General features: G+C 40.8%; 1 protein-coding gene across 1 annotated transcript; it reads right to left on the reverse strand.

Annotated features, from left to right (window-relative positions):
- Positions 1 to 1,500: 1,500 nt before the first annotated feature.
- Positions 1,501 to 8,502, reverse strand: LOC146566477 (uncharacterized). Its single transcript, XM_085287830.1, has 4 exons — positions 7,411 to 8,502; positions 5,170 to 5,490; positions 4,534 to 4,995; positions 1,501 to 2,612 (listed from the first exon to the last, which is right to left on the reverse strand). Exons 1-4 carry the CDS (start codon positions 8,362 to 8,364, stop codon positions 1,650 to 1,652), a joined length of 2,700 nt encoding a protein of 899 aa, XP_085143956.1. The 5' UTR covers positions 8,365 to 8,502; the 3' UTR covers positions 1,501 to 1,649.
- Positions 8,503 to 11,162: the final 2,660 nt, after the last annotated feature.

Below are 11,162 nucleotides of genomic sequence, written 5' to 3' on the forward strand. Positions count from 1 at the left end.
AACAGCTGTTTACTTTTGGGGTCTGGTTCATTATTTAATAAAGAAAACATGTCCAAGTATTGGGTGCTGAGGCTCAGCGCATATTCTAGCCTGCTGTGTGGGTGGGCAGCTAGAAATCACTGGTGGGCAACATGAGTGAGGAGAAAACTGGAGCAGCCAAGCAGGGAGCTGCAGGTTGCTGGTTTGAGTCTCTGTTCAGATGCTGGTGTCTCCTCTCTCTGAGATGTCTGCAAACAGTCCCAGATAAAACAATAAGGATAATAAACAAACACGTGACTAAAATAACAATTATGACTCTGATGTGTTTCATGTGTAGCAGGATGGCCTCTATACAGCAGTCGCTGCAAGCATCCACATCGCCACACTCACTTTTCTTTAAGCAGGCGTGCTGGGCTCCTCCTAAGGAAAGTTTGAAACTTCATTTCCTTCATGCTGGTGAACTTTTTACCAAATATTTTCATCAAAGCTTCTCCATCACTGACAGGGATTGTTTGGATCTTCACACTCATCTCCACCAACCCTAAAAAATGAGTCTCACTTTGCTCATATAATGCCAGGAGTGTCTCCATATTCCACAAAAGTCTATGCAAACATGTAACAGTATCCCATATTCATATGAATATTATTGATATTATAACAAAAGCTGTCACCAACACAATTGTCCCAAGTGCTTTTTTATTAGTTATTGCAAATGCTTGATCGCAGTTCTTGCTAGATGACAAAACCACTTATTAGGTTTAGAAGGAAATGACTTTTTCTACATGAGGTAAAGTTGGAGCTGTTTCCCCAAACTAAATGAAACCATCATTTAAAAAACTACAATCTGTATTTACTCTGAACATCTGTGTTAACATTTGAAACTGGAAACATGTAAGTGTAACAAACATGTTAAAACATAAGAAATCAGGAAGGGGCATGTATAGGAATTTCTTTTACTTATGTATTAATCAGATTATTTTATTGTATGATACCTTGGTGCCACTGGATTTAAACATGTCTCACACTCATACAGTAAGACAGATGGTGAGGGTGTAGTAAGGAAGTTGGGGGGAAGCAGACAACTCCACAGGAAGAGTCTTTTGTCTCTTCGAGGACTCTGGGAGGTAACAAGGGAGTGTGAACCTTAAAGTGTGAAACAGCTGTGTACTGCCTTTTGTTCCTGGAGAAGGTATTTAACTGAGAGCCATGCTGGGCTCAGACTCTGCTGACCGTCTGTCCCGCGGTCATGCAGGGACTTCATCAAGCTTGGTTGTCTGTTCTTTGTGTGTTTGATTAAAGAATGTTAGCTACCGCTCACCGCTCGTCTGCAGGCTTTATTTAATGGAAAACTTCCACAACAGGCAAAAAAAAAGCTTTTTGCTAAAAAAAAGATTTAGAGCAGAAGTTTTTTGCACTGCATCTTAAAATGAAAACATTGCATTTATTTACAATTAAAGACACAGAGCAGGAAGTGTGTTACTGTTTTACATCCACAGACACACAAGAAAAGAAGCAGGCAACATGAGGTCAAGTTATGGCAATTTTATTTGTGTGTTTCAGTACATGTATTTAGATTAGAGTTTTTAAAAAACAAGCAAACGTCCCAAGAAGAAGGATGGGGAGAAAGAAAGGTGGAGAGAGGAGGAAGAAACTATTGAGATGCTGCTGGGTCAGTTCTTCCTCAGCAGTCTGCTCCAGAATCCCCTCCTGTCCTCGCCTTGCTTTTCTTTTGCCTTCAGTTCTTTTAAGGTCTTGTTGAGCTGCTCCTCGGCATCTTTAAATGTTTCTTTCAGCTGCTGTTTGGCCAGTTTCCCTTTGTGTTTGAGGAGCTCTTTAGCTTCCTTTTTGTGCTTTCGTAGTTCTTTCAGTGCGTCTTTGCAGCCTTTCTTGGTCACCGTCATTTCTTTCTTCAATACCTTCACCTCAATTTTCTCTTCTGCAAGTTCTTCTTGCACTTTCATCAGTTCCTTCTTCATGTTTTCATTGTGACTCTTTGTATCTTCCATTTCTTTCTTTGCTTCCTCTATTTTCATTTTCTCTTCCTCCAACACTTTTTGAGCTTCCAACAATTCTTTCTTCATATTTTCAATCTCATTTTCTGCCTCGTGTTTACGTTTTTTCTCCTCTTCAAGTTGTTGCTTCACATGCAGTAATTCCTTCCTTAGTGTTTCAGCTTCAGCCGTTACATTTGCAGCTTCTTGAGTTGCCAACTGCATTTTCCTTCTTTCCTCTTCAAAAGCTTCCTGCACCTCCTGTAATTCCTGCATCACATTTCCTGCCTCCTTTGCAGTTTGATATTTATTTTTGGCTTCTTGTGCTGTGCTTTTCTCTTCCTCCAATGCTTTTTGAGCTTCCAACAGTTCTTTCTTCATCTTTTCATTCTCCTTTTCTGCCTGTTGTTTTCCCATCTTCTCTCCTTTAAGTTTGAGGCCCACATGCAGTAATTCCTGCAATACTACTTCAGTTTCAAACTGTGAATTTTTAGCTTCTCCTCTTGATTTTTCTGCCTCTTCTTTTAATTTGACATTTTCAGCCTGTATCATTTGAAGTTCTTCTTGCAGGTTAATCAGCTGTACTGAATTGTGAGGTGAAGCACTCGCCGATCCTCTTCTCGTTCTCCCTCGATTCATTTTGGCCTTTTAAACAAAGGAACCAACGTTTTGTAGAGGAGTGAAGTGAAGTTTTCGATGTTTCTTCGTCAACTGTCGTTTGTCCTGCACAGAGATGCTGCTGTAGATGTGTCTCTAGCTGTGTCTGGATACAATGAAACATGCTGGAACTAAGTGCTTGTGTTGCACAGTTCTACTAAACATTCCATTTCATGCATGCTCCGCCCACATGGTCAGGAATGTCAGGTGCTGCATGACCAAATGCTGCTCCCGTTGCCTAGCAATAACAGCTGTTTACTTTTGGGGTCTGGTTCATTATTTAATAAAGAAAACATGTCCAAGTATTGGGTGCTGAGGCTCAGCGCATATTCTAGCCTGCTGTGTGGGTGGGCAGCTAGAAATCACTGGTGGGCAACATGAGTGAGGAGAAAACTGGAGCAGCCAAGCAGGGAGCTGCAGGTTGCTGGTTTGAGTCTCTGTTCAGATGCTGGTGTCTCCTCTCTCTGAGATGTCTGCAAACAGTCCCAGATAAAACAATAAGGATAATAAACAAACACGTGACTAAAATAACAATTATGACTCTGATGTGTTTCATGTGTAGCAGGATGGCCTCTATACAGCAGTCGCTGCAAGCATCCACATCGCCACACTCACTTTTCTTTAAGCAGGCGTGCTGGGCTCCTCCTAAGGAAAGTTTGAAACTTCATTTCCTTCATGCTGGTGAACTTTTTACCAAATATTTTCATCAAAGCTTCTCCATCACTGACAGGGATTGTTTGGATCTTCACACTCATCTCCACCAACCCTAAAAAATGAGTCTCACTTTGCTCATATAATGCCAGGAGTGTCTCCATATTCCACAAAAGTCTATGCAAACATGTAACAGTATCCCATATTCATATGAATATTATTGATATTATAACAAAAGCTGTCACCAACACAATTGTCCCAAGTGCTTTTTTATTAGTTATTGCAAATGCTTGATCGCAGTTCTTGCTAGATGACAAAACCACTTATTAGGTTTAGAAGGAAATGACTTTTTCTACATGAGGTAAAGTTGGAGCTGTTTCCCCAAACTAAATGAAACCATCATTTAAAAAACTACAATCTGTATTTACTCTGAACATCTGTGTTAACATTTGAAACTGGAAACATGTAAGTGTAACAAACATGTTAAAACATAAGAAATCAGGAAGGGGCATGTATAGGAATTTCTTTTACTTATGTATTAATCAGATTATTTTATTGTATGATACCTTGGTGCCACTGGATTTAAACATGTCTCACACTCATACAGTAAGACAGATGGTGGGGGTGTAGTAAGGAAGTTGGGGGGAAGCAGACAACTCCACAGGAAGAGTCTTTTGTCTCTTCGAGGACTCTGGGAGGTAGCAAGGGAGTGTGAACCTTAAAGTGTGAAACAGCTGTGTACTGCCTTTTGTTCCTGGAGAAGGTATTTAACTGAGAGCCATGCTGGGCTCAGGGAGACTCTGCTGACCGTCTGTCCCGCGGTCATGCAGGGACTTCATCAAGCTTGGTTGTCTGTTCTTTGTGTGTTTGATTAAAGAATGTTAGCTACCGCTCACCGCTCGTCTGCAGGCTTTATTTAATGGAAAACTTCCACAACAGGCAAAAAAAAAAGCTTTTTGCTAAAAAAAAGATTTAGAGCAGAAGTTTTTTGCACTGCATCTTAAAATGAAAACATTGCATTTATTTACAATTAAAGACACAGAGCAGGAAGTGTGTTACTGTTTTACATCCACAGACACACAAGAAAAGAAGCAGGCAACATGAGGTCAAGTTATGGCAATTTTATTTGTGTGTTTCAGTACATGTATTTAGATTAGAGTTTTTAAAAAACAAGCAAACGTCCCAAGAAGAAGGATGGGGAGAAAGAAAGGTGGAGAGAGGAGGAAGAAACTATTGAGATGCTGCTGGGTCAGTTCTTCCTCAGCAGTCTGCTCCAGAATCCCCTCCTGTCCTCGCCTTGCTTTTCTTTTGCCTTCAGTTCTTTTAAGGTCTTGTTGAGCTGCTCCTCGGCATCTTTAAATGTTTCTTTCAGCTGCTGTTTGGCCAGTTTCCCTTTGTGTTTGAGGAGCTCTTTAGCTTCCTTTTTGTGCTTTCGTAGTTCTTTCAGTGCGTCTTTGCAGCCTTTCTTGGTCACCGTCATTTCTTTCTTCAATACCTTCACCTCAATTTTCTCTTCTGCAAGTTCTTCTTGCACTTTCATCAGTTCCTTCTTCATGTTTTCATTGTGACTCTTTGTATCTTCCATTTCTTTCTTTGCTTCCTCTATTTTCATTTTCTCTTCCTCCAACACTTTTTGAGCTTCCAACAATTCTTTCTTCATATTTTCAATCTCATTTTCTGCCTCGTGTTTACGTTTTTTCTCCTCTTCAAGTTGTTGCTTCACATCCAGTAATTCCTTCCTTAGTGTTTCAGCTTCAGCCGTTACATTTGCAGCTTCTTGAGTTGCCAACTGCATTTTCCTTCTTTCCTCTTCAAAAGCTTCCTGCACCTCCTGTAATTCCTGCAGCACATTTCCTGCCTCCTTTGCAGTTTGATATTTAGTTTTGGCTTCTTGTGCTGTGCTTTTCTCTTCCTCCAATGCTTTTTGAGCTTCCAACAGTTCTTTCTTCATCTTTTCATTCTCCTTTTCTGCCTGTTGTTTTCCCATCTTCTCTCCTTTAAGTTTGAGGCCCACATGCAGTAATTCCTGCAATACTACTTCAGTTTCAAACTGTGAATTTTTAGCTTCTCCTCTTGATTTTTCTGCCTCTTCTTTTAATTTGACATTTTCAGCCTGTATCATTTGAAGTTCTTCTTGCAGGTTAATCAGCTGTACTGAATTGTGAGGTGAAGCACTCGCCGATCCTCTTCTCGTTCTCCCTCGATTCATTTTGGCCTTTTAAACAAAGGAACCAACGTTTTGTAGAGGAGTGAAGTGAAGTTTTCGATGTTTCTTCGTCAACTGTCGTTTGTCCTGCACAGAGATGCTGCTGTAGATGTGTCTCTAGCTGTGTCTGGATACAATGAAACATGCTGGAACTAAGTGCTTGTGTTGCACAGTTCTACTAAACATTCCATTTCATGCATGCTCCGCCCACATGGTCAGGAATGTCAGGTGCTGCATGACCAAATGCTGCTCCCGTTGCCTAGCAATAACAGCTGTTTACTTTTGGGGTCTGGTTCATTATTTAATAAAGAAAACATGTCCAAGTATTGGGTGCTGAGGCTCAGCGCATATTCTAGCCTGCTGTGTGGGTGGGCAGCTAGAAATCACTGGTGGGCAACATGAGTGAGGAGAAAACTGGAGCAGCCAAGCAGGGAGCTGCAGGTTGCTGGTTTGAGTCTCTGTTCAGATGCTGGTGTCTCCTCTCTCTGAGATGTCTGCAAACAGTCCCAGATAAAACAATAAGGATAATAAACAAACACGTGACTAAAATAACAATTATGACTCTGATGTGTTTCATGTGTAGCAGGATGGCCTCTATACAGCAGTCGCTGCAAGCATCCACATCGCCACACTCACTTTTCTTTAAGCAGGCGTGCTGGGCTCCTCCTAAGGAAAGTTTGAAACTTCATTTCCTTCATGCTGGTGAACTTTTTACCAAATATTTTCATCAAAGCTTCTCCATCACTGACAGGGATTGTTTGGATCTTCACACTCATCTCCACCAACCCTAAAAAATGAGTCTCACTTTGCTCATATAATGCCAGGAGTGTCTCCATATTCCACAAAAGTCTATGCAAACATGTAACAGTATCCCATATTCATATGAATATTATTGATATTATAACAAAAGCTGTCACCAACACAATTGTCCCAAGTGCTTTTTTATTAGTTATTGCAAATGCTTGATCGCAGTTCTTGCTAGATGACAAAACCACTTATTAGGTTTAGAAGGAAATGACTTTTTCTACATGAGGTAAAGTTGGAGCTGTTTCCCCAAACTAAATGAAACCATCATTTAAAAAACTACAATCTGTATTTACTCTGAACATCTGTGTTAACATTTGAAACTGGAAACATGTAAGTGTAACAAACATGTTAAAACATAAGAAATCAGGAAGGGGCATGTATAGGAATTTCTTTTACTTATGTATTAATCAGATTATTTTATTGTATGATACCTTGGTGCCACTGGATTTAAACATGTCTCACACTCATACAGTAAGACAGATGGTGAGGGTGTAGTAAGGAAGTTGGGGGGAAGCAGACAACTCCACAGGAAGAGTCTTTTGTCTCTTCGAGGACTCTGGGAGGTAGCAAGGGAGTGTGAACCTTAAAGTGTGAAACAGCTGTGTACTGCCTTTTGTTCCTGGAGAAGGTATTTAACTGAGAGCCATGCTGGGCTCAGGGAGACTCTGCTGACCGTCTGTCCCGCGGTCATGCAGGGACTTCATCAAGCTTGGTTGTCTGTTCTTTGTGTGTTTGATTAAAGAATGTTAGCTACCGCTCACCGCTCGTCTGCAGGCTTTATTTAATGGAAAACTTCCACAACAGGCAAAAAAAAAGCTTTTTGCTAAAAAAAAGATTTAGAGCAGAAGATTTTTGCACTGCATCTTAAAATGAAAACATTGCATTTATTTACAATTAAAGACACAGAGCAGGAAGTGTGTTACTGTTTTACATCCACAGACACACAAGAAAAGAAGCAGGCAACATGAGGTCAAGTTATGGCAATTTTATTTGTGTGTTTCAGTACATGTATTTAGATTAGAGTTTTTAAAAAACAAGCAAACGTCCCAAGAAGAAGGATGGGGAGAAAGAAAGGTGGAGAGAGGAGGAAGAAACTATTGAGATGCTGCTGGGTCAGTTCTTCCTCAGCAGTCTGCTCCAGAATCCCCTCCTGTCCTCGCCTTGCTTTTCTTTTGCCTTCAGTTCTTTTAAGGTCTTGTTGAGCTGCTCCTCGGCATCTTTAAATGTTTCTTTCAGCTGCTGTTTGGCCAGTTTCCCTTTGTGTTTGAGGAGCTCTTTAGCTTCCTTTTTGTGCTTTCGTAGTTCTTTCAGTGCGTCTTTGCAGCCTTTCTTGGTCACCGTCATTTCTTTCTTCAATACCTTCACCTCAATTTTCTCTTCTGCAAGTTCTTCTTGCACTTTCATCAGTTCCTTCTTCATGTTTTCATTGTGACTCTTTGTATCTTCCATTTCTTTCTTTGCTTCCTGTATTTTCATTTTCTCTTCCTCCAACACTTTTTGAGCTTCCAACAATTCTTTCTTCATATTTTCAATCTCATTTTCTGCCTCGTGTTTACGTTTTTTCTCCTCTTCAAGTTGTTGCTTCACATGCAGTAATTCCTTCCTTAGTGTTTCAGCTTCAGCCGTTACATTTGCAGCTTCTTGAGTTGCCAACTGCATTTTCCTTCTTTCCTCTTCAAAAGCTTCCTGCACCTCCTGTAATTCCTGCATCACATTTCCTGCCTCCTTTGCAGTTTGATATTTATTTTTGGCTTCTTGTGCTGTGCTTTTCTCTTCCTCCAATGCTTTTTGAGCTTCCAACAGTTCTTTCTTCATCTTTTCATTCTCCTTTTCTGCCTGTTGTTTTCCCATCTTCTCTCCTTTAAGTTTGAGGCCCACATGCAGTAATTCCTGCAATACTACTTCAGTTTCAAACTGTGAATTTTTAGCTTCTCCTCTTGATTTTTCTGCCTCTTCTTTTAATTTGACATTTTCAGCCTGTATCATTTGAAGTTCTTCTTGCAGGTTAATCAGCTGTACTGAATTGTGAGGTGAAGCACTCGCCGATCCTCTTCTCGTTCTCCCTCGATTCATTTTGGCCTTTTAAACAAAGGAACCAACGTTTTGTAGAGGAGTGAAGTGAAGTTTTCGATGTTTCTTCGTCAACTGTCGTTTGTCCTGCACAGAGATGCTGCTGTAGATGTGTCTCTAGCTGTGTCTGGATACAATGAAACATGCTGGAACTAAATGCTTGTGTTGCACAGTTCTACTGAACATTCCATTTCATGCATGCTCCGCCCACATGGTCAGGAATGTCAGGTGCTGCATGACCAAATGCTGCTCCCGTTGCCTAGCAATAACAGCTGTTTACTTTTGGGGTCTGGTTCATTATTTAATAAAGAAAACATGTCCAAGTATTGGGTGCTGAGGCTCAGCACATATTCTAGCCTGCTGTGTGGGTGGGCAGCTAGAAATCACTGGTGGGCAACATGAGTGAGGAGAAAACTGGAGCAGCCAAGCAGGGAGCTGCAGGTTGCTGGTTTGAGTCTCTGTTCAGATGCTGGTGTCTCCTCTCTCTGAGATGTCTGCAAACAGTCCCAGATAAAACAATAAGGATAATAAACAACGTGACTAAAATAACAATTATGACTCTGATGTGTTTCATGTGTAGCAGGATGGCCTCTATACAGCAGTCGCTGCAAGCATCCACATCGCCACACTCACTTTTCTTTAAGCAGGCGTGCTGGGCTCCTCCTAAGGAAAGTTTGAAACTTCATTTCCTTCATGCTGGTGAACTTTTTACCAAATATTTTCATCAAAGCTTCTCCATCACTGACAGGGATTGTTTGGATCTTCACACTCATCTCCACCAACCCTAAAAAATGAGTCTCACTTTGCTCATATAATGCCAGGAGTGTCTCCATATTCCACAAAAGTCTATGCAAACATGTAACAGTATCCCATATTCATATGAATATTATTGATATTATAACAAAAGCTGTCACCAACACAATTGTCCCAAGTGCTTTTTTATTAGTTATTGCAAATGCTTGATCGCAGTTCTTGCTAGATGACAAAACCACTTATTAGGTTTAGAAGGAAATGACTTTTTCTACATGAGGTAAAGTTGGAGCTGTTTCCCCAAACTAAATGAAACCATCATTTAAAAAACTACAATCTGTATTTACTCTGAACATCTGTGTTAACATTTGAAACTGGAAACATGTAAGTGTAACAAACATGTTAAAACATAAGAAATCAGGAAGGGGCATGTATAGGAATTTCTTTTACTTATGTATTAATCAGATTATTTTATTGTATGATACCTTGGTGCCACTGGATTTAAACATGTCTCACACTCATACAGTAAGACAGATGGTGGGGGTGTAGTAAGGAAGTTGGGGGGAAGCAGACAACTCCACAGGAAGAGTCTTTTGTCTCTTCGAGGACTCTGGGAGGTAACAAGGGAGTGTGAACCTTAAAGTGTGAAACAGCTGTGTACTGCCTTTTGTTCCTGGAGAAGGTATTTAACTGAGAGCCATGCTGGGCTCAGGGAGACTCTGCTGACCGTCTGTCCCGCGGTCATGCAGGGACTTCATCAAGCTTGGTTGTCTGTTCTTTGTGTGTTTGATTAAAGAATGTTAGCTACCGCTCACCGCTCGTCTGCAGGCTTTATTTAAATGGAAAACGTCCACAACAAAATGGCGATGAGGATGGATGGTCCTACCAGCTGTTGAAGCGAAGGAATTGGAGGAGTCACAGAACCGTGTGCTTTAGTTACCACCGAGACCATCAAGTTTGAGGGGACTCCTGCACATGGGTGAGTTGTAGCTAACTTTGTATACAGTCATGAGGAGTTTTTTGTCTGGCCAAGCCGTGAAGTGCTTGCTGCTCCGGAGTTCGAGTCTCCGGAAGGAAAATCCTGGGGTTCAAGCCCCCAGGCTTGTGTTCGGTACCGGTGTTGTGCAAAGAAAAGCAATCGTCTGCCAGAAAGTAATTGCAAAAACACCGGTCCATCACAGGGAACGGTGGTTCGAGTCCACTGTTGATAATCACTGTCTTGTTTCTTTATGTTGTTATGGGTTCTTAAGAATGACACCATTACTTGAAGAGAAGGTATTTTATCGAACTGTGGTTCACATGTAAACAAAGCTTCGCCATCACAGTCTACTCAGAGGTAACTCCCTCTGCTCTCTAGCTCCCCCTGCAGTCTAGGAGTATTAACAACATAAAACATGATACTAGGCAAATAAGGATTTGCTGTTATCATTACATCTTCCTTTTTTTTCAACAATAAAATAACATACCTACTTTCACAAACATAAACAGTCTCTATTTGTTTTTTACTTGTTAAACAGGCTTTATCAAAGTAACGTTAACAACACAACTAGTTTTCAACAATTATGGTCCATTCAACACTAGTAACCAAACATAGTGAAACTTGCATAGATACTAAGACATCATCTTCCAAACAACATGTCAACACATTACATCTGTTCAATCAGTCTCATAGGTGGCTTTACTTGTCTTACAGATCTTCTCAGTGTTTGTTCTTGTGTATGCATAGGTGTTTCAGGTGATAGTGTCTCATGTGTGTGTTGGAGTTGTTCAGCAGCCTCCAACCTCTGCTCCACTACTACTGGTCCCTTAAGAAGATCTCGGCGATTTCTTCTCAGCATAGCTCCATCTTCTCTCTGAATGATGTATGATCGTGGTTGATCTTTCCTTAGAACAGTTGCTTTCTGTGCCCATGTGTTGGTTTTGTCTTTGAATCTCACTTGATCCCCAGCATGCAGTTCAGGTAGGTTTTTTGTTCCTCTGTCATAATAGAACTTCTGCTTTGCTTTTTGTTGCTCCTTAAACTTCTTCACGCTGTTTCCCTCTTTTGTTTT

This window comes from Mchenga conophoros, linkage group LG9 (assembly GCF_057382185.1).
Source record: "Mchenga conophoros isolate Kocher_MC1m ecotype Shallow Benthic linkage group LG9, M_conophoros_male_GT1.1, whole genome shotgun sequence".
Classification (NCBI taxonomy): domain Eukaryota; kingdom Metazoa; phylum Chordata; class Actinopteri; order Cichliformes; family Cichlidae; genus Mchenga; species Mchenga conophoros.

Excerpts from the sequence above, each read along its gene's own strand:
- LOC146566477 (XM_085287830.1), bottom strand. The coding sequence starts at position 8,364 with ATGAATCGAGGGAGAACGAGAAGAGGATCGGCGAGTGCTTCACCTCAC. Across the intron at positions 5,491-7,410 it reads GGAGCAGACTGCTGAGGAAG|AAAATGAATCGAGGGAGAAC; the intron begins AACTGACCCAGC and ends GTTTAAAAGGCC. Across the intron at positions 4,996-5,169 it reads AAGAGAAAAGCACAGCACAA|CAACAACTTGAAGAGGAGAA; the intron begins GAAGCCAAAACT and ends CTGGATGTGAAG.